Source organism: Rousettus aegyptiacus, unplaced genomic scaffold (genome assembly GCF_014176215.1).
Source record: "Rousettus aegyptiacus isolate mRouAeg1 unplaced genomic scaffold, mRouAeg1.p scaffold_m13_p_6, whole genome shotgun sequence".
Classification (NCBI taxonomy): Eukaryota; Metazoa; Chordata; class Mammalia; order Chiroptera; family Pteropodidae; genus Rousettus; species Rousettus aegyptiacus.
In genome coordinates this window covers 43,330,564-43,355,385 of record NW_023416309.1, presented here as the reverse complement: position 1 = coordinate 43,355,385, position 24,822 = coordinate 43,330,564, and the positions used below count along the sequence as shown (strand labels likewise).

Genomic DNA, 24,822 nt, shown 5'->3' with positions numbered 1-24,822 from the left:
TGCCCATATTGATTTGTGCTTGATAATACATACACTCTTCACTTCCTTTCCTACACTGTCTCACTTATGCATGCTTCGACAGATATTTCCTACCAAATAATCTTCTTGCGATAAAATTGTTGTATTAAGGGCTGTCTTTATTAGGGAAGTCTAATCTAGATAAGGGATACATATAAGTTTAGTTAGGGTATGTATTGTCAAAGAGACAGGAACATTTAATACCCCCATCAACACTGTGGTATGAGTGAGTTCTAATTAATACCCCCATCCTTACAAAATCTTGGCATTGAGCATTAATAGTCTTTCTAGAAATGTACATTTATTTTGTTTTAATTTTTCAATCACAATTGATATTCAGTATTGTATTACCAGTCTTTTTAAATTTTAGCTATTTTGGTTGGTATATGGTGTATAGCTTAATATGATTTTACTTGCATTTTCTTGTTGATAAATGATGCTTAGATATACATATGTGTGTGTGAGAGAGAAAGAGAGAGAGAGAGAGAGATTTTAATATTCTCTTTTGCAAAATTCTTGTTCAAGTCTTTTTTTTTTCTATTAGACTTCTTATTGACCAGTATGATTTCTTTATATAGTTTGCTTATAAGCCCTTTTTGGAGTTTTGTATTACAAACATCTCCTACTTTATAACTTGCTTTCTAACTCTCTTAATGGTAACTTAAGATGAATAGAAAAGTTTTTCTTTTTAATCTATTTAATTTATCATTAATGCTTCTATAACTAACACTTTTTATTACATATGCAAATAACATTTGCCTAGCCCAAGTCTTGGAAATATGCACTTGTATTACCTTCTATAAGCTTTATTTATTATGGTCCAGTTGGAATTCGTTTTAGTGTATTCTGTGAAGAAATATTCAGTATAAACAGTATTCTGTTGACCCAGCTCCATTTCTTTAAAAGGCCATTCTTTCCCAATGCTTATTATCATCCCCTTTATTATAAATCGATGTTGTATGAATGTGATCTCTTTTTGTTCTCTTTACTGTGGTTCCATTGGACCCATCGTTTCTCTGTATGGCAATGTGAAGGTTCTAACTACAACTTTTTAATAACCTTGAAATTGAAAAGTGGAGTTCCCTTAATTTTCATACATATGAAAGCAATTTCATGTCACCTTATTTTCTGAAGAACATTTTCACTGAGTAAAAAGCTATAAGTAAGTTCTGTCAATTTTTTAAGCACCGACTTTTTCCCATCATTATAAGGTCTATGTCTGAGAATTTCAGTATCTGGATTATTTCTGGATCTCTTTATATTGAAGACATTTTTCCTGTTTTTCAACCATTTAGTCTTACACTATCTATATCTGGTAAATTAATTAAATAGTGAATTTCACATATAAAAATTATAACAAAATTATATTGATAATTAGTAAATTATAATGGTGGATAATATTATCTTCCTTGAAAGGTGATTTACTTTTGCTATGGCAGACCGATAAAGGATGGATCAATGTAATCTAGCCTGGAATTAAGCTGATTTAGAACTGGCTTTAATTCTGTTAGGGCTGGTCTATTTTTGTTGACCATTACTCCCAGTGAGTAGTACTATTAAACGCTAGTGTTCTGTTCAGAATTCCTCCTTGATCTCTCCCTCTTCCTCTCTTTCTGTCTGTCTCTGCCCTGTTTCTCTCTGTATCTCTCTGTATCTCCCTCCACACCTCTCTCTCTCTCTTCCCCACACACATATATATACACATATACATATGCCCACTAACAGATATAGACAAGTGCATTAATAAATCATGACCATTATTAGAATTCTTAAACCAATATTTTGCTATCAGGTATGCCTCTTGTTATCAGTTCTGTAGTTAGCAGTATTGTATGTATAAAACACTAATTATGAAATCGGTATAGTTCACTGGTTACAAAAGATTATCAGCAATACAATGTTTATATATGCATGTATAATAACGAAGTGAAACATTTTTAATACATAGGCTTCTAAGACAGTTGATTGTCAAGTATTCATGTTAGAAATGCAAACTTCAGAGGCCTCAAAAACTACCGAATCATATTTTAACAATAAAATTCTTCCTGCTATGATTGATCTTTTTATATTATTCAGCATTTTAAAGACATTTATAAAATAATTCAATAGTCTTGTTTTAAATAAAACTAAGGAACCCATGCAGTTGTTATCAGTGAGATCATATCTATCTTTTCTGGACTAAAATGTCCAGGTCTTGTTGTGAAATCTTGTTTCATATCTTCCCAGTGGTTCCTAGGAGGTTTCTAGTAACATACATACTTTCTTCCATAGAAATTGCTATAGAATTTTATAAACTCATTTTTGGAAACATGTAAAGAGTGTATTCTTTTTTCTTCTTCTGTATTTAAATGTTGCAAAATGCAACTACCTCATATCCTTATCACTTAATTAAGTTACCCTATGGTGTATGTGCTTTTGTTTATTTATTTCCTACTAAAATGAAAAGAGACTCACTATCAAGTCAAGTGAATTCGGGGACGTAATTACTCTTGGCATAGCCCTGGGTCACAGCCTTCTCACTGTGCATACAACTCGGAGTTGTATAAATAAAGCTGATATACCTACACTAGGGATAGCGCTATAAAAATAAGCCTTCGATAAATTTGTCAAGACTGTTGTACACATAAGTTACACGCTTTGGCTTTACTTCAACTAAATCGCATCAGAAGTGTTTACTTTGCTCACTAATTAAGTCACATGGAAAGGTCAAATTCATTTGAGGATAGCAAAACCATAGGCCCTCCTAAGACCTTACAAGTATGGCATACAAATAGCAGTAATTTACATGCCTGTTTTCTCCTCCGCTCACATGCAACAAATCAAGGAGGGTCTCACTGAGGTATGCAGAAAGCTTCCTCTCACAGATGTAGACTACAGCATTAATAAATCATGACCATTATTAGAATTCTTAAAATAATATTTTGCCTTCAGGTATGCCTCTTGTTATCAATTCTGAAGTTGGAAATATTGTATGTATAAAGCGCTAATGATGAAATTGGTATAGTTCACTGGTTGCTAAAGATTACTAGCAACACAATTATAATTTTTAGAAAACAGTGAAGAAACTTGACTTGCAATGTGTCTGTGGAGATGTGTGGCTGCTAACAAATTTGTGCAGTTCTTGCTCATGCATGCGACTCTTAGAGCAAGGTGACTCTAATTGTTTTTGTGCTTGCACAAATGCTCTCTACACTATCCCAATGTTTTTCAACTGTGCTCAATGATTTCACGTGCTTATATTTTCAGACTGTACACAGCAAAGCCACTTAGGTATAAACCGAGATTTGAGGAATCAGATACAAGTGTGTCATTCTAAGAGTTGTGCAGTTTATAGCAGATGCTGAGAGCTAAACTTTCCACTCAAATACCCTCAGAAAATTAGTGATAGCCACAAATGAGATATCAATTACATCTGCAAGCTCCACAATTCCAAGTGTAAGTTTTCTGTACAAGATTTTTAGGGACGCCACAGTAAATTAATATTTTAGCACCTTCCGAATCCTTTAGTCCATTAAATCCCTCTTAATTTTAATTAAGGTACACAATATTTTTGATCTAGTCTAGCTTTAACTGCATAGGGGATATATATTCCAGAAAATTGTATCAATTGTTTAATAAGGAAAAATGATATGAAAGAAATAAACAGGTGGCAAGTGCAAACCATCCATCTTCACCCTTTCTATATACGCTGAAATTATTTTTTTAAGCTTTAAAGTTTTTGTTTGCAAAATATCTTTATACCTTTAAATATTAATTACAAGTTTTTAAAATATTACAGATTTATTTGTTTCAATGCATTTTCCTTTTGAAACATGATGTTTTTGAAGGCTCTTAACAAAATGTTGTTATTGGACCCCTTCATTCCTCTACCTATTTGTCAAGTAAATACGTAGTTAAAACCATGGTAAAGTGGGCATTATTTGCTCAATAAACCTTTACGGCTTTATGGAGAAGCTCTAGATTTGGCTATTACAAAAGAAAGGATGCTCACAACATGGAAGCTTACTGAAATTGTCTTCAATGGACTTTGTTCTAAGAGAATTTAAGTATTTTTCTCTAGCAAAGGACTATTTCTGAAATAACGTGATCATAAGCATGAATTGTTATTTGTTTTCAAATTGTTTAAGGCAGTGAGGAGATGGCAGGTTTTGCTTTAACTTTGCCATGGCAGGCTAGATTTTGGCATTTTTTTTAGTAAGACATTACGCCCCTTTAAAAGATGACTTTCATATTAAAATTATTCCTTTTTCTAGGAATAAATAGAATAAGAAGAGCATTCGTGCATAATGAAGTGTACATTCTTTTATCTTAAGCCAGTAGATGCTCTATACAGAAATGATCCTCTCAGTCTCTGTGAATATAGTCACAGGACACTAACAAAGTACAGTCTCTCCCTAGCAGTGGGAAGACCACTGCATACTGTTTAGAGACCCAAGTTGGAGTTAAAAAGATTAAAATCTAAAGAAAGTTCTTTTGTCCTGGGTCTTAAAACTCATGCTATTCTCCTGTCTGAACCATTGTTAAATCTAGAATCGCAGTCCATAGCTCTAGGCCAGGTCACCTTGTCCTTGCTCTGTAATCTATATCTAATTTTTGCTCTTTTCATCTTGTAAAAAAGGGGGCTCAGTCATCGAGGAAAAGTAGCTAAAGTATTGAGGTGTCCTAGCTTTGCTAACAAATTCTGTCTTTTTCCACATTAAAGCAAATTAAGGGTAGGAGGGGTCGGTATTGATGGAGAGAATTTTACTGAACGCTGCAGAAGAGGGTAAGAAGTGTGAGAAAAATAAGTGTTCTCTCAAAATGAAGCCTGGTGGTTAGTAGTAGAAACTTATTATAATTAGAACTTCACTGTTTCACTCCTGCAAGAAACAGAGACAAAGAAAAAAATCTAAACTTTAATGTTGAAAAACAATTCAAAAGATACATTTTCAATAATGAATATTGAATAAACCATTTAAAGGAAGAATTGTAACTCACATGATTAAGGCTATACTTTGCTAGATAATAAGAAAATCTCTGAGTGTTAGAATAATGCAGACAATGTAATTTCATCTCTTATTAAGAAAATTTTTGTTATCAGTCTTCTTTACTGATTCAATTATTGTTCATTCATTCAAGAATATTTTTACTGGGCACCTTCCATTTGCCAAACATTATTCTGGATCCTGGGAATAATTATAACAAATAAGAAATGTCCTACCCTCTGTGAGTTTCTAGTTTTGTGGAAAAGAATTAAAAAAAACCTCCATACAAATCAGTTATCAAAAAATTATGATACTGGTAAGTGCTATGAAGAACATCAAGTAGGATTATGGGTTAGAGAATAATTGAAAGTAAGGCAGGGGCAATGTGTGTGATTATGTGACCAGGTAATATCAGTCTGAGGAACTTAACTTGGTGGTAAGATTGACAAGATAAAAAGGCTAAGTCCTGAAGAAGAATATTCTAGGCAGATAGAATAGCAAAGGACTTTAGATGGGAACTAGCCTAGTGTGTTTACAGATTAGAAAAATGGCTAGAGTGACTAGGCTATTGTTATTAAAGGGAGTACTGTAAGACAAATACAGAGAAGTAGATAGAAGGCAAGGCATAAAAGGCCTTGAATACATGGTAAGTAATGTGGATTTTATTAAAATTGTAATTGTAACCCACTGGAGAGTCTCATTTACTCTTTAAAAAAGAGCGCACTGGAAGCTATGTGGACAATTAACTATAGGGAGAGAAAAAATTGAGACAGAAAATTCATTTCTGACACGATTTTTGAAGTCTAGGAGGGAGATAATCATGCCTTCCTCAGGTGATGGTAAAAAGAGGAGATAGTAAAAAGCAGGCATATTTCAAACATTTGTTGGTATTAAAGCTGATGGGAAATCCTAGGTGAGATGTGGGACACAGGAAAAAAAAAAGGAACAATCAAACACAACTTGTAAGTTTTAAGTCTGTACAAAAAAAAAAATCAAAGTTGGAAACAGATATTGCAAAGGAGATATTGAAGACCAGATGACAAAGAAAGAGCTAAAAATCCCACGGCTGGGAATTCTAGAAATCCTCTGAGAACCTATTCCAGTTCACTTTTGGCCATGTCTGCTAGCACCTCAGTGACCTCTTATGATTTCTTTTTTCCTTTTCATTTAGGTAGAAAGGAAAGTCATTCTAGTAGTTGAGAAAATGTTGTGTGCTCTCAGTAATTATTTGATTTGCTTCTCTCTTCCCCACTTAAATCATGATTTGTTCAATTTCCTATATTTAAATTAATCATTTTACAGGATCCAACTGTGACTATGTAGGAAAAAAATATTTATACCAGCATTATGACAAAATACTGATTGATTTTGATTAAACTGATGCCATGGTATCAGAGACAAGTGGGGGCTGCTACATAAAGTTATTTCTCCCAGAAGGATGACACTAATTTCTCTCTCTTCTCTAAAACATACAGTACAGATATAAAATTATTTACATTAATAAAACCAAGTTTCTTATTAAAACCAGAGAATATATGGGTTTAATAAGTAGCCATTATATCCTCTTCCAGCTTTGTTGAGATATAGTTCATCTATAATATTGTTTCAGGTGTATAATGTGATGATTTTATACACATATATTGTGAGAAATGATCACCACAATATGGTTAGTTAAAACTTTCATGACCTCACACAATTACCAGTTGTGTGTATGTGGTGAACGTATTGAAGATCTACTCTCTTAGCAAAGTTCAAATATATTACAAGGTATTGTTAGCTATAATCCTATACTGTACATTAGATGCCCCAAATTCATATACCTTATAACTTCAAATTTATACCCTTTGACCAGCATCTCCCCATTTCCCCCACATCTTTCACCCAGCCCCTGTCAACCAGCATTTTATTGAGTTTGTTTTTTTACATTCCACAAGTCAGCGAGACTATATTTTATTTGTTATTTGTCAGTCTTAACTTATTTCACTTAACACAATGACCTCAGGCTTAATCCTGTTGTCACAAAGGGCAGAAATTCCTCCTTTGTAGTGTGTAGGTATGTATATGTATATCTGTGTGTGTGTGTATATCACTTTTTTATACTCATTTATCTATAGATGGATGTTTAAGTTCCTACATCTTCACTGTGAATAATGGTGTATGAACATGGAGATGCAGATATCTCTTCAAGATAGTGACTTCATTTTCTTCAGATATATACCCAGAAGAGGATTCCTGGGTCATACTGTATTTCTATTTTTAATTTTTTTGAGGAATCATCATACCATTTTCCATAGCGGCTGTACCAATTGACACTCCTACCAATGACATCCTTAGTACATGTGCCATCTTTTTGATGACAATCCTTCTAAGAGAGGTGAAGTGATACCTCGTTATGGTTTTGATTCGCATTTCCCTGATTAGTGAAGTTAAGCATCTTTTCATGTACTCATTGACACTTTACATGTGTTCTTTGTAAAAATGTCTACTCAGTGTCTCTGCCCATTTTTAATTAGATTATTTGTTTTTTTTTTAATTAAATGAGTTCTTCATATGTTTTAGAAATTAACCTCTTATCAGATACGTGGTTTGCAAATATTGTCCTCCTTTCCACAGATTGCCTTTTCATTTTGTTGATCTATTTATTTTGCTGTGTAAAACTTTTTAATTTAATGTAATCCTACTTATTCATGATGTTTGCTGTGAGGTTGTCATATACGGCTTTTATTATGTTGAGGTATATTACTTCTACATACAATTGTTGAGAGTTTTTATCATGAAAGAATATTGCATTTGTCAAATGCTTTGTATACATCTATTGAGATAATCACATGATTTTTTCCCCTTCTTTTTGTTATTGTGGTGCATCATATTTATCAATTTGTGTATGTCGAAATACCCTCGCATCCCACGGATAAATTTGACTCGATCATGCTATACCATCCTTTCAATGTTCTGTTGAATCTCATTTAGTAGTATTTTGTTGAGAATTTATTCTTCTGTATTTATCAGGGATATTGGCTTGTAGTCTTCTTGTAGTGGCCTTATCTAGCTAATGCTAGCCTTGTAAAATGAGTTTGGGAATGTTCCCTTGCTGACTTCTTTCCCCAAGTTTTCAATTCCATGCTTTTTACTTTTGATCTTCTATCTCCTTTGGGTGTCTTTCACTACTTCTCTGTTTGACTCTGCCTTCTTTATCAGTATGAATATAACCACAAGAAATAGAAAATGTGTTGCAACATTTTGTGACTTTTTTGAAGGAATTATCAAGTGGTAAGTCATACAACTGAATCATACAACTAAATTCTTTAACATGTTAATGACCAGATATATTCGTACAGAAGACTAAATCAGTTCATAGAATAAACACGTTGGCTTAAAATTAAGGCAGTGATTAAATTTGTATGTATGTTAAAGAAATAAAGAATGTTATATAGGTAAAATAAAGATTTTATATACACTGAGCAATCTTTAGCCTTTGTCTAGTATAAATGAAAATGTTTTTGAAATGTAGTATTTAACACATCTGGAGTCTTCACTTTAGCAAATCCACGTTCCTGAAACAAGTTGCTAGACTTTAAGAATTTATGAGAACTTAAAATAGTTCCAACCAGTCTATTAAGTTCTAAAAACTATTCTAAGATTTAGTATAATAACAGTAGTAGAAAAAAAAGACTGGTATTCTTATTTTTTATAAATTTATTTATTTAAATTAGTTTAAATATTAATGCTAACTGCATTCCCTCTGCCATTTACCCTGTGTCCAACTATCGACTACTAATTTGTACTTCTTTAACCCTTCACCCCATTCTCCCAGCTTCCTAATCTCCCTCCCCTCTGTCCATCACCAAATTGTCCACTATATTTGTGAGTCTTTTTTTGATCAGTTTGTTCTTTTTGTTCCTTAGATACCACATATAAGTGAAAACATATGGTCTTTATCTTTCTCTAACTTATTTCACTCAGCATAATATCCTCTAGGTCCATCCATGTCATTGCAAATGGTAGGATTTCATTTTTTTTTAATGGCTGAGTAATATTCCATTGTATATATGAACCATAATTTTTTTTTATCAAGACTGGTATTCTTATAGTTTACATTTTAGAGGGAGAAACAGACAATCAATACATTTTAAAAAGATGATTATAGATGGAGAAGATTTCTAAGTAAAACATAGTTTAAACAACACGGAAGTTACCTAGAAAAAAATAACTTTAATTAAGGGTGGCATGGAAGGATTCTCTGAGCAGATGACATTTCAGATGAGACTTGGGTAATGTAATGAAGTAACCAAAAAAAAAAGTTTGAAAAAGTATATTCCAAGAAGAGTACTTTTGCAATATTGGAGGGAAAAAAATAAGTGAAGTTTGGCTTTGATTCTCTCTTAATTCCTTTTTTATCACTTTTAGACATTTCCTGTCTTCTTTTCCCTGAACACTCATTACTCTCAACTCTGAGTCCCCTCATGACCCAGACTTCAAAATGACACCTTGCTTCTTCCTACTCTGCACCCTCCCACAACTATCTGCTACTTGAACCAGGCCATCAATCTCAGGAGCTGTGAGAAGAGCTGTAACTAGATTTGTTTACACGGTGTTCTAAAACAATGAAAGTTAACTTACTGTTTAACTCTGAACAATATTTTTGAAAAAAAAAAAAACTGCTAACTCTAAGAAAAGAACATCTGCTGGTGGGATCTCAAAATCTTTCTTTTGGCAGAGGAGTAGCAGAAAGAGAAATAAGAAAAGGTCACGTGTCCATGTATGGTTTATATTATGTTGTATGAGCCAATGGTGCCTCTGTTACATCTAATTATATTGATCCTCATTTATCCAAAGCAATTTTCTTGATATCCTTCTAGCTGTCCTCTGGAATGTATTTATTACAGGAAAAAAAATTAATATAGCAATAATGGAGGTCAAAGGAGGCTCACATAACCGAAAACGGATACTGCATTGGTTATTTACATCTGTTTACTGAGTGCATTTTATGTATAGATACTTCAATTTTATGTACTCTGAATAGAGAAGCATCTTATCTTAAAAGTAATAACTTTATAATATTTATTAAAAAGTAGTCAAAGTTTTGCTTCAAAGGAGTTTTCTTTGCCTGGGACTAATGGGTGGCTTTGGATATCATACAGTGATTCTCTTCTCAGCCAATTCATTGTTAATCTATTAGGTATTTGCTGAGCTTATTCTTAGTATTAGGTCCTTTTTAAAAAATGAATCTTATTAACACCATCGTGTCTGATAAGTGTAAACGCAGTGAGAATATTGAAAGAGATTATAGGAAAAGCCTACAATTACAATGGAAATGAAAGTATAGAAATTATAAAAAGTGAGATGACATACGAGGCATAAGCTCATGGAATGGAGTGTTTGATAGAAGCTTTGTACCTGATCCAGGATTGAGTGTGTCCATGAGCAGTTTGATAAGATGCTGCCAGACATTCAGCTCGTATGACTGGCGCTCTGCCTCTCTTTGTTGTGAGAATTTCCCCAGGATGTCTGCTGAAGGGTAATACTGGCATATCCTAAAAAGAAGAATACAAAATTTCAACCATATGTGATAAAATGTGATTGCTCAGAAAAAAAAAAAAAATCAGAATAACATCAACCAAATTTCTTAAAGTTAATATTTAACTAGGATTATTCTTAGAATCCATTAACATTTTCGTTAATTAACTGTCTGATACATGTATAGTAATTTTACTCTACTTTGGCTTCATTTGCTTTGATTACCATTCTCATATAGTCATTGCATTATAATATGATTTCTTTAGGAATAATAGAAATATAATTTAGTTTTTATCATGGTTGATCAAAACATTCTTTCTGCCATTACTGATAGATTGAAAAAGGTGTTTTCAGTTTCAAAACTCATGCTCATTTTTATAATTACGTTCAAGGATCTTTCATATGTGACCTGTAATACTTTAAGTCACTTCAAATGTTCTTAGGAGTGACTAAAATAAAATAATCTTTAAAAAATGACCATACTTTAGCTTCCAGTCCAGATGGCAAAATAGATAAATGCTTTGTTTACCTCTTCTCATGGCCACATAAAATTTAAATTATAGAACAACCACCCTAGAGAATCACCTGAAGACTAGATTAACAGAACTCTTATAGCTATGAACATAAAGAAGAAGCCATGTTAAGACTGATAAGAGAGGCAGAGACATGGAACAGGCTGCTTCCACACCCATTTGTGTCAGTTAAAAACTGAGAGGGATCTCTCAGTTGTGGAAGTCCCCTTGAAGAGCGAGGGCTCCACGCCCCACACTAGGCTCCCCAGCCTGGACCATCACTGCTTGGAAGTGGAATTTCCATGACATCTGGCTGTGAAAAGCAGTGGGGATTCCATGTGGGTGAGTTTAAAGGCTGCTGGAAACCCAGGCACACTCTTAAAGAGCCTGCACATGGACTGACTCGTTGATGGACACACGCTCTGAGCTCCAGGGCTGGAACGCAGGTAGGAAAGTATCAGAGATACATGGGGAAGTACTTAACTGTTTGGCTTCTGGAAGAGGGCTGGAGGAGCAGCAGTCTCTGTCATTTCGTTCCTTTTATGAGCCCTTCCTCAACCCCTCCTGCAGGCACAGGCAAGCACCAAATCTGAGTCTCCATCGAACACACCCTACCCTGGTGATTCCCTGAGAATCTGCCCTACTCAACTTGCCCACAGACCGAAACCTCTTTAAGTGGTTGATACTCGCAAGTGGCTGGCCTTGGCCCTCAGTGTGGACTTCCCCCAAAATTTATGAATAGCCCACAAACCCAAAAAGCAGCAGTTAGCCTCGTTATGCCCTGTACCACTTGCTTAGTGGCCCCCAACTCAGCACTAGTGCCAGCCAGCCTTGGTTTAGCCCAGCACAGGCAGCTACCAACCACAGATCACCTTGTAGCTTCTACAAGGTGGTCCCTGGTTAGGCATAGGCAGTGGCTGACCAGGGCCTGCACTGAAGCCCCTTCCAAGGAGCCTCAGAACCAATGAACGTGGTGATCTGCTTCAGATCAAACCAGAATACCACCCAATTAGCTCCACAAATAATACACCCAAATGGTGGATTCGGTAGGCACCAGAGCCCCATATAGTGACCACCACTCTGTGGGGTCAGCCCCTTCATAACATTTCATCAGCTGTGGTCAAGTCCAGACCCTACGCACAGTCAGCCTGAGAACTATTTTTATCCACTGACATGCCAACAAGCAAACAAGGCTCAACTACAACAGGAGAGCATATACAACCAACATAAGAGATACCCCCAGAGCACCCGTCTCAGGTGACCAAGGAGACTGTGCCATTGGACCTCATAGGACGCCTACCACATAAGGCCAGCCTGACATACTGGGATACCTAGCCAATCTATCTAACTTGTAGAAACAAACACAGGGAGGCAGCCAGTCAAAATGAGGAGACAAAAAGATATGTCCCAAATAAAAGAACAGGACAAACTTCAGGGAAAAAAAATTAAACAAAATCTACCAGATACAAAGTTTAAAACACTGGTTATCAGAATTCTCAATGACCTTAGGGAAATTGTGGATGGACTCAGTGAGAACTTCAACAAGGGACGGTAAACATAAAAAAAGACATAGAAACAATAAAAAAAGAACCAGTCAGAAATGAAGACTACAATAACTGAAATGAAGAATACTTTAGATGGAATCAATATCGAATTATATAAAGCAGAGGATCAAATTAGTGATTTGGAAGACAGAGTAACAGAAAACACCAAATAGAAATAGCAAAATTAAAAATGTATTAAAAAAAAATACAACCCGAGGATAGTTTAAGGGACCTCTGGGATAACATGGAGCAAAACAACATTTGCATCATTGCAGTACCAAAAGGAGAAGAGAGAGTGTAAGAAACAAAAATCTATTCGTAGAAATAATACTGGAGTATATCCCTATCCTGGCAAAGGAAACAGAGATACAAGCCCAGAAAGTGCAGAGACCCCAACAAGATGAATCCAAAGAGGCCCATACCAAGACACATCATAATTAAAATGCCAAAAGTAAAGACGAAGAGACAATCTTAAAAGCAGCAAGAGAAAAAGCACTTAGTTTACTTTTACTTACTTTAAATGTAATTTAAAGTAACAATTAACAATTACTTTAAATGTAAATCTATTAAATGCTCCAATTAAAAGAGAAGGAGTGGCCAAGTGTATAAAAATTCAAGACCCCAAGAGTCCATTGGTAGATGATTGGATAAAGAAGATGTGAGATACACACATACACACACACACACACACACACACACACACACACTGGAATATTACTCAGCGATAAAAAATGAAAATTTACCATTTGTGACAAACATGGATGAATGTAGAGGGTATTAAACTATATGAAATATGTCAGACAGAGAAATACATATACCATATGATTACACTTATATGTGGAATCTAAAAAACAAAATAAATGAACAAATAAAACAGAAACAAGCTCATAGATATAGTGAACAACCTGACAGTAGCCAGGTGGGAGTGGGGTTGGAGGCCTGGGCGAAAAAGGTGAAGGGATTAAGTACAAACTGGCAGTTACAAAATAGACATAAAGATGTAAAGTACTGCATAGGGAATATAGTCAATAATGTAATAACTATGTATGTCAGGTGAGTACTAAACTTATTGGGGATCACTTTGCAAATTATATAAAAGTCTAACCACTATGCTGTACAACTAAAACTAATATAATATTGATTGTCAACTATACTTGAAAAACATTTTAAAACTAAAAAGGGTAATACAAATTATTGTTTTCATTGAGGAAAAAAAAATGTCCATATTCTAGCCAGTGTGTCAATGACATTCTTGTTGTCAGGATGTATTATAAAGTTTATATTATCTTCATCTATGTCAGTCATTTGTTTCCAGTGAGGAAAAAATGTAAACCTTTTCGATGCATTTCTTGGATCCACTCCATTATGTTAACTGTAGTAACAAATAGTCAAGAATCTATTTATTCACTAAATTATTCTGGAAAAAATTTTAATCAGAAAATGAGGTGCACATAAAAGCCTTGCAAATGGAATTAAAATTGTTATTACATGGCATTGAGTCACATAACTGTATAATCAAATAATCCTTATGCTACATACCTTAACATATATGGATATATGTGGAAATTCTGTAATAGCACCTTTGTTTTTTCAGACATTTTCCTTTCATTGTTAGTGATGTGGTGTGCACTTTTTACCTAAATCACCAGAAATCTCTCAGAACAAGATATTTCAGATATATTTAGCCAAGATCTCATATGTTGGGATGCATGTAACTTGTGAATACAAACAAACATATTTAGTTAGCTTTTATAGTATTGATGAAGTTTTGTGCTTTACAGGCATAAAATTTTGACTGTCATGTGATTTTAATACAAAGTAATGAGATGTGCTTATAACTATATATGGTCTACTTTGTTGAGTATATGTTTCCTAAGTATAAATTTATGGTTGTCAATAAAAGGGGAATCCATCACTTACAATTTAACATGTCTAAAGACGAATGTTCCACAGACTAGTTTATGATCTGTACATTTCAAACTTTGTTTATCCTCCACTATGTGTATATTTCTAAGGCTCGACATCAAAAAACACCATTATATAACCCTCTACCCAAGCACTACCAAGTCACACCTGAGGTCTTGGTATAATAAACAGTAGGATTATTCCCAGAAAGTATCCCTACACTAGGATGACCAGCAAATATATAATTAAACACAGGTGATTGCAAACCTCATAGATGTATCCTACTAATCCGAAACTAAATGTATCTTTATTTCAACTTTCCCAGATTAACTAGACCTCTAAAAGGCTCATGAACACTCAAAATCAACCAATGAAAGGAGAAGGGGCATGTGAGAGAGAGAAATCAGGGTCAAGAAAGACAGTCATTTTAAACTATTATGGTTCAAATATCTTATTTTTGCAAAGTTTATAAAAGAAGTGTAAAATCATGTCAATATGTGGCCAGTACCCTTCCCAAGGCCTTGGAAGGGGTCAATGCCAGTCACGGGCTCTGATGCTGACGATTCATAGCTTCAACTCTGCTTGTCTTTCTCAGCCACAATGTTAAAAGCAAAAACCCAACGTTATCAGGCACAGAGCATGAGATTCCTGGCTGTAGCCTTGGAAAAGGCCACTACTTTATCACACTTTGGCCGTAGACTCTACAACCTAGACAGCCCCTTTCAATCCAAACTTACCTACCAAGCTTCACTTCATTGCAAGTAACACAACCATTCCAGTTTCTCAATTTGGAGACACCCAGAAACCCATAATGGCTGCATATGTGTGTTTTCTATGTCTCGTCCACACTCATTCTCAATATAAATATGGTAGCTACTAAGGAGTCTTTTATGACACTTGAAAAGATCATCAAGAAGGCAATTAACTTATTGAACACATATTTAGTACATTTAATGTTAATATATTTTGAAAACATATCCTATTCAAAATTTCTAACAACAGAAAAGTACAGCAAATGATAAATTGTATTTAGACTTCTCTTTTCTTATTAGCTTATATTCATCAAAAGAGACCATTAAGAAAATGAAAAGGCAAGCCATGGCTGGGAAAAAAAATATTCATAGTGTACATATCTGATAAAGCATGTGTATGTAAAATAGACTATTACTACTCAATAATAAGAGTACAAATAGCCCAGTTTTTTAAAATGGGAAAAATATTTGAGCAAACATAAAAAAAGCAGATATACAAATGGATGATAAACACATAAATAAGGATGTTCAACATCGCTAGCCACCAAGGAAATGCTAATTGAAGCTAATGAGGTAATACTATGTTTCCTAGAATGGTTAAAATTAAAATGACAATCAATGCCAAACACTAGCAAGGATATGGAGCAACTAATACTTCATATTAAAATAATATTGATACTTCAGTTAAAAAAAATATGGCAGTTTCTTTTACAAATAAATGTGCCTTTTCTACAACCCAATCATATGACTCCTAGACATGTCCACAAAAAGACGTGCACAAGTATGTTTAAAAAAATCTTGTTTTGAAAATAACCAAAAATGGCAAACAGCTCAAATGCTCATCAATGGGACAAAGGATAAACAAATTGTGATGTACTCACATAATTGATTACAGTTCAGCAATAAAAGTGAATAAACTAATGGTTTTGCAACAATATACACAAATCTATAAAACCAGTGTAGCACAAAAGAAGCTACACACAAAAAAAAGCACACAAGTTAACATTTCATCGAGATGAAGTTTAAGAACAGGCAAAGTGATCAATTATGATAGAAATCAGAACAGTGGTTGGTTGTCATGGAAGTGATAGAGATAAGGTCTACTGGAAAATGGCATAAGGGAACTTTTTAGTTTGATGAGAATTTACTGTATTTTCATTTGGGTGCTGGTAATAAGGATAGATAAGTTTGTCAAATTGTACATTTAAGATCTGTGCTTTTTATTAGATGCACATTATGCCTGAATAAAGAAAACTACATTTAGGAATGGCCAGCCTAAACAGGTCTTAGCCTCCTTGAATTCACCAACAAATTCATTGATGCCTTTGTGACAACTTGTGAAAGGAAAAACTTCAGTTTAAAACTTTAAAGAAGGTACAAGAATTGCAAGAAGTCTAATTTTTTATTTTATAAGCTTAAATTTATAACTTCAAAATGTGCCCTCTAAAAGCTATGATATCTAGAGGTGTACCTATCAGCAACATTTCATTTCTGTCCTACTAGCTTTTTCAATCCTCAGGAAAAAACATAACCTCTATGAATCATCATTATGAATCAGGACCTCGTTCTCTCTTGAAAAGGGATAATGGGGAAGAATAAAAAAAGAGAATATGGAAAAGATAAATTCACAACTTTAAAAATATCGCAAATGACTGAAATACTCTCAAAGCCCTACACAACTACGTTATCTCAATAGCCAGAATTACTTATGATCACATAATTTTCTAATGAAAGAGGACTTGGTCATTATTATGAGGAATATATTAATGGAGATCTGAGTTTCCAACTATATCTCTATTTCTTAAGAAATTTTACTATTTAAGAAATAGTCTCTATCGCTAGAAATCCTGGATTGGAAAATGCCATTTCAAGTTGCAAGTAAAATCAAGCTACGAATCTATAAAAACAGAAATATATAAGCTCCATATTATAAAAGTCTGCCCTGAATACAATAATATAACTGAAATCAGTGATTTTGTCCTTGTTTTATAAGCTTTTATTGTAATCATGAAAGAATGGGAGACTGTTAACATAGGTACTTAGAAAAGTAACCCCAAGTTGCCTTTATATCTCGTTAGATCAATAAGGGAAAAGTTGGTATATATATTTTCATAGAATTTCAGAAAAGTTTATATTTAGTTTACATCTTGTAACCATAAGTTATATTGTTTTTCTCTGACTGTTGAGTAAACAAAGATCTTGGTTTGTTTGACCAGAGAAAAACACCTGGAACCATGCCACTGATTTATAAACTTAAAATTAAAAATTAATATAAAAATTGTCTCTTAAAATGTTTATGAAGAAAACCGTATATTCATTTATCAATCTGTGCTTATCATAAAAAGTTGACTTTATTAACCAAAATGTTTGTAAATATTAAATCTTTATAACCTCATTTTCTCACTTTAATTAACTTGAATATATGTTCAATTTCACTAGCCACCAGAAAAATGCTAATTGAAGCCGATGAGATAATACTTCATGTTTCCTAGAATGGCTAAAATTAAAATGGCAATTGATGCCAAACACTAGCCAGGATATGGAACAACTAAAACTCCTATATTAAAATAATATACTTTGCTTTTAAAAAAAAAAATCTGGCAGTTTCTTTTACAAATAAATGTGTCTACTCTATGACCCAGTCATGGGTCATAAGACTACCTAGTCTCTTAAAATTGTAAGCACAGTTAAAGGCACTTTCCTCTTCTATATATATTTTATAAATACAATTCAGTGACTCAAATGCAGAATCTCAATTTGTTTTAACACACTCTAGTCTTAATATTGGAACCAGCTCAATGTAAGAGCTTGCTGATTTTACAGAAGTGATGATATTCACCCACTCAGTCACAGGTAAGAAGGTGGAAAACTTCACTCCCCATCCAGGTCAACCTCTGCCCACTAGCACCAATCTCACAACCTCAGAGGTGACTGCTAACCCTGGGGAAGATTACGATTAATGTTACAAGCAGTCCAATCCTGAAGAGAGAGGTGAAGAGTAGTACTGCCATTGCTCAGATCCCTTCTCCCTATCTTAGCTACCACTCAAATCATTCTTCCTCTCTTGGGCAGGAATAAATCATTGAGAAGGGAAGAAACAAGACTTTCAATACTTCCTGTATGGTAGAGTTCAAGAGTAGAATAATGGAGGAAGAAGATAATTGTTTCTGTACAAATATATCTATTTTTGGTTTGTTTCAAAAAAAATCTTATTTAATTCTAAAATAGACAGCTATAGAAGATAGATTTAATTTAAAACTGACTGGGGGAGGGGAGTTAGATTTATATTCTCTGAAATGGGGATGCATGTGTACTTTATTCAAATTTATTTTGCAAATTATGTTTTATTTAAGATCATTGAGTTTGCTTTTCTCCAAAAAATTGAAAGTGGATAGCAAAAAAGAAAGTCTTAGACCATGCTGATTTAATACATATTTTTTTATGGAGCATCTACTGTGCAAAGAAAGGGGAATACTGATGTTTGCAGAAAATATTCAATGATTCAAGATTATGTAAAATAGCTCCTGTATTTTTTGAAATCTTGCAAATTCTTTTTAATCTTGAGATTCCGGAAAGAGGTCACTCACAGTTCAAATAACAAAGACACCAATTATGAGTATAACAACTCCTGGTTTGCTATAGTAACAAGCTAGTAAGACTCTCACCTGTGATGCATTGGGATGATATACCAGTGGAAGGTGAAGTATTAGCTGTATAGTAATTCAGGTATGTAAACTCTGTGAGGACACCAATAATTATAAGGATTGTAGAGAGCACTGCCTTTATTCCAAAGCAATTGCTTTGGAAGTCTTAAAAAAATAATAATAACAAGCTATAAAAGCAAGAAGGAATCCACAGTGGTGTTTAAAGAGATCCTTATCTCCTACAGCAAGAGGGCAGATTAAGTTGAAATCCAAGATTTCACTGGAAAGGGGGTAGTGCTGCACAGGAGACTAAACATATACTCTTAACAGACCTCTTATGTTAAAGTTGGAGCTCTTACAGGCGGGTATAGAACCAGAGATCTGAATTGAGGATATTGGAAGAACAAGCCTGAAAATCTTGAAGCCCAGAGTGCTCTGAACACGGGGAACTAGAAGAAACAGCCATTATCTCCTTGCAGAGAAAAACGAAGTTTTACTTTGCCTGGAGGGCTTGCAAAGACCACACCTTATTTTCAAAATGATGCTTATTCTACGCTACTGTAACTCAAAGCTTTCGGATAGTTATTAACAGGTTTCAACATAAATTGAACAGGAAATTATAATCTCTAGTGGAGCAGAAATAGCTTGCTTCCCAAAATAACTGAAGGACCTGGATGATGTACACAGGAAGAAAGCAGAGAAACAAGTATGGGAGTGAATTATGAGGGTGAAGAGGGGAGAGTATTACATAGGAGTATTCTTCCGTGACTCAGGATTTATTGTCACAGCAAAGACCTGAAAGCCATCCTAATGTGCTATGGGGGAGATGGCTCATACAGTAGATAAGGTGGAGACAATGTAACAGCCCTGGCAAAGTATGCAGGAGTCAGAAAACATAGGGAGGCGGGAATATTAGAATGGATTACCTAAGAACTGAAAAGCAAACACTTGGCAAAATTTCCTAGAATCCTACAAATACCTCCCTTCATTAAGACATTGGTGAGTATATTAGCGATCTCCAGAGAAACAGAACCAATAACAGATATATATGAGATTTATTAAAGGAATAGGTTCATGTGGTTATAGAGGCTGAGAAGTCTCACAGTTTGCCACTTGTAAACTGGAGAATGAGGAAAGCTGATGGTATAATTCCATCCAAGCCTGAAGCCCTGAGAACCAGGGTGCTGCTGGTGTAAGTTCTAAAGTTCAAAGGCCCAGGAACCAGAAGATTCAAATATCCAAGGGCAAGAAGATGCACCCAGTTCAAAAAGAAAGAGAGAATTTGCCCTTCCTTTGCCTTTCTGTTCACTTTGGGCCCTTGGAAAACTAACTGGATGAGGCCCACACACACTGGTAAGCGCAGATCTCTTCGTTCAGCCTCCTGAATCACATACTAATCTCTTCCAGACACACCCTCGCAGATATGCCCAGAAATCACATTTCAACAGCTGCCTGGGCATCTGTTAGCCCTGTCCAGCTGACATAAAATTAACCATCAGAGTGGGAGACAACAGAAAAGCTGTCAACATCTAGGATGTATAAGATTTTAACAGGGAGAGATGTGAGGAGAGTAGTCTAGTTATTTCTCTCTTTCTTAGAGGCACAGTAGAACAAATTTTATCTTCAATTCCAGCATGATTGTCGTAGGTGATACAACTGATAAGTTAGAGAGCTAAAATTGGACCAAATCAGAGCGTGATGGTGGTGGTTTCAGATATTTGTTTGCAAGCTGAAAGAAATCTATCAAAGATTTGGAAGCAAGGAGTAACATTAGCAGAATGTTCAGGAAGTTTCATTTGGCAATGATATATATTGCATGAGTAGATCCTAGTGGTATTAAGATTAGAAAGCTGGCTTTTGGAATAGTCCAGACTTGAGGCATCCACATCCTGAATTAGAAATAGAAGTGTGAAAAACAGGAAAATAAATTAAAATTATGCATTCATTCAAATAAATCAGTTTCCAGTGAACTATAGCTATGTTTAAGACATGATGTAAGCTATTAAGGTACTACTAATTGTGCTCCATATTTTACTCAGATACATATAATTATGTTTATAGGTAATTGTTTATATTGAGAGGTAATTGTTTTTTTTTTTTAAGTATTTAGTGAACCTTTATTCCTCAACGTGCATAGCCACTGTGAAAATTATATTTAGAGGTGAGTGCATTATTACATCTGTCCACCTGCATTCATCCTCCGGCCTTAAGCAAAGCCAATACTGTACTTCAATACTGAGACCTGGAGATTTGAGATACATTTAGAAAGTGGAAATTCATGAAGCATTTGTATGTCTGTGCTTATGGTAGTATAGCAGGCATTTTTAAAGGTCACCTTTCTGAAAGGCATATTAGTTTTAACATAAGGAAAGAACAAATAAGTAAACGATAGTAGCCCCAGGTTTCTGGAGCTCCTAAATTGCTCCAATTTTTTAGTGTAATTAACGCTGGACTCAGATTACAAATGCATTATGGGTGGGGGGATTTGTGAAGTTAATAGGCAATTGATAAAGGGCAAGAAAAGAAAAAGTTTTATTGAAATGGATGGCCATTTGTTTATCCACATCTTAAAACAATAAAGTAATTTGCACTCATGAATTGTTCAGTGATTCATTTTGCCATGGCAAGAAATCTATAGTGATTGTCACTGGTTGATTTTAGATTTGAAAGCCCCTTTTAATTCCAAATTTACCACAGCTTCCTTTGTCACCTACCCTGTAAAGAAAAGAATTAATGTAGGCAGTCTGAGAATGCTGTCCTTAGAAATTCTTGACTGTAATGTTGGCTCTTGGCTGGATCTGAGAACTTGCTTCTTAGAGTATCCACCGTCAAAAGTTAACTGATAAGCATAAATCATTGTGCCAGACTGTCTGTGGAAACAATACGGGTTATGACGAACACTAGCTTTAGTTCTGGGAGTCTAGGATTTTGGTATGTGGTAAGCAGATGGTGCTTATGTGACCACTCCCAGTAAGAAAAACCTTGGATGTTTATTCTGTAATAAACTGTCCTGGGCAGAAATATCATACATGTTGTCATATTTTCACTGCTGGAAAAGAATGTGTACTTATGACCTTTCATGGGAAGAAGAAGCATAAGGAAGCCTGCACATGGATTCCTCCATATTCCACTTGTATCCTTTCCCCTTATGATGTGGCTGTATATCCTTCTTAGTCGACTGCTGCAATAAATCTTAGCCATGAGTACAACAATATGCTGAGTCCCAAGAGTCCTCTTCAACCAATCTCCAAACTTGAGAGTGGTCTATCTGTTGGGGACCCCAAGAAAGCCCCATTCGTCTCACAGACTTAGTGAATCACATACTAAGAGCATTTCATCACCTGTTTGAGAAATCACATTTTTTTGTATCCAGTTGAAGATCAGTTTTGTTTTGTTTTGGTTTTGGTTTTGGTTTTCCAAGTGGGATAATAGATACCTCTTAAAGAAAAAGAAAAAAGCCAATTTCAGCCAAAAGTACAGGATTTATTTTTCTACCTATTTAGGTTGGAAAATGCTATAATTATTCGCACACAAATGTTTAATTGCTTCAGTAATCTTTCTTGGCAATCTGTAGCCACAGAGTCGAGTTCATTACAGACCGAAGTTCCCTTTCATTTGTTTTAAATGTGCTACTTTTTGATTTCCCCAATCGAATGAGTGCCCTCTTGTTATTTTGTTATCGGAGAGGGTAAATAAAAATGCCAACTGGCTTTCCCCAAACCATCCATCATGCTTTACTACCTGTGTCATAATTATTTCTTATTTTCAGTACTGCTGAATGGTGCTCAATTTCCTGCCCAGAAAAACCTACATTTCTCTTTTTCCTTAAATAGCATAACTAGAGATGCTGGAAAATTTTCCCAGGTCACCCTTTGTGTGCCTTTAGTGCAAGTTTTAAGAACAAGTATAGGTATGATTGCCAATCAATCAAAGCATACATGTACTAAGGTATCCTATTAAAGTTGAAACAACTTCTACATTCCGCTCGTCGCTCTTCATCAAATTGCAATCAACTTATTTACCAAGGATCCCCAAAATGGAGAACTCTTTCCAGAGCTCTCAGCAACCATAACCAACAAAAAAATAGAAGTCCTTCCTCTCCACTACACATTGCTACTTCTGATTACCCCAATCCCATTAGTAAAAGTTCGGGACATTGTTTAAACAAACGGTGGCATTATGTCAGCAGTGGTCACATATCTATGTGCATCAGAATCTGCTAGGAAATTTAAAAATATACATTCTCAGGCCACACTCCCGCAAGATTCTGCTTTTGCAGGTCTAAGAAAGGACCCAGGAATTTATAAACTTTAACAAGTTCCCCTGATAATGTTTTATAGAGAAGGATGTGACGAAATATAAAAAGTACTTAACTATGATTTGAGAAAATGTCAGAGAGGTCAACATTACAATGTATTTCTCTCCCAATTACATGATTATCTTAAAGAGATGAAAAGAGAGGCAGTGAGCAAGCTGACTAACTGTGGCTTTAAACTCAGAGCTTTCAACGATATATGTATAGCAGGAAGACGAGAAAAATGAACTGACTTTTTTTTGTGTGGGAATTGTCTTTTCTTCCCTTTTTTCTCCTATTCTTCTGTGAATTTGCATAGATTTTCATAATTTCCCAGCCTCTAAATAGAGCTGTTACTTTTTTTATTCTAAACAGCATAAATGAACAAACTCATAGTTTGGAGGCTTGATGGTAAGGACCTGGAATAGCTGAGTCCTCTAAGGACTAAACCTAAAAAATAACGAAGAGGCAGAAAAAAATTAAATCGATTTGTTTGCTTGTTGCTGGCGTTTATGATTAAGGAGAACATGCGATGCACAGAGCCGTTAGGTAATTATAAGGCATAAAAACAGATCAGACTAATCCATCCTGGGCCACATGTGATTTGATGAGTGTTCTTTATAACATTCCTCCATTAAATTCATTTGAGATCCTTAAGACACCAACCCTTTAGAGTTGGTGGTGGTTCTTTAAATGAAGAAATCTACTTATTCACTTTTCCAAGACAGCTGCCCAGGACACACCTCATTTAATTGCAATTGCTGAGGATAAGTTTATGATTCTCTGTGAAATTTGAAGCCATTATTTAGTTTTATATGCTCCTACCATCTCTTGGATATTCTTTCAGTAACTTTCACTTAAGTTGTTGCTATTTTTCTTATCACCTAATGATACTTTCCTCTCTTCCTCACTCTCTCTCACATTCCTCCTCCCCTTTTTGCCACCACCTGTTCTTCTGACTTTGCAGATACATAACAGGTAGACAGAAGAGATATTGTGGGTCCCGTTCCAGACCACCTTCGTAAAATGAGTATCGCAAAAACACAAGTCGTGGTCATTTTGGTGGTGGAGGGTCTTGCCTCCAATTTGTAAAAAACACAACATCAGTGAAGTGCAATAACCTGAAGACCTATTCTGTCAAGGTGCACCTATGACAGAATAAGAGAAAGAGCTCCCTTATCATTTGGCCTTTGCAGACCCAGTCCTGATAGCCACTGCATACTCTCTATGACACTGTGGTTAATAATAAGAAATATATAGTTGGTCTTAGTCCACGGTCCCAGGGCAGAGCTCCTTAAAACCCTTGGAATTTCCTAAGTGATAGATGTCTTTTTTTTCTTTTCTTTTTTTTTTTTTTTACATTAATGAGGTGACTTTTGGAAAGCACGTAGGGTGGGGGTTGGTAGCCAGGAGAACCAAAGAGCTAATTAGAGGGGTTGGGACTTTCAGTCCCCAGCCCCTGACCTCTAAGAAGGGAGAGGGGCTGGAAGTTGCATCCTATCACCAATGGCTGATGAACTAATCAACCATGTGTATGTAAGGAAGTCTTCATTAAAAACCCAGTAGGGTGAGTTCAGAGAGTTTCCAGACTAGTAAAAACACACAGAATCAGGGAGAATGGTAACCCTGGAGAGGGCATGGAAGCTCTGTGCTCCATCCTATATACCTTGCC

The 24,822-nt window shown here is 35.0% G+C and overlaps 1 protein-coding gene across 1 annotated transcript in view; it reads right to left on the bottom strand.

The window, feature by feature from the left end:
- LOC107510477 overlaps positions 1–24,208 on the bottom strand; it is a 204,712-nt gene extending 180,504 nt beyond the window's left edge. Inside the window, exons 1-2 of the mRNA XM_036223320.1 lie at positions 24,072–24,208; positions 10,380–10,516 (exon numbers count right to left, since the gene is read on the bottom strand). Coding sequence (XP_036079213.1) covers positions 10,380–10,516; positions 24,072–24,208 — 274 coding nt within the window. The remainder of the gene's footprint in view (positions 1–10,379; positions 10,517–24,071) is intronic.
- Positions 24,209–24,822: the final 614 nt, after the last annotated feature.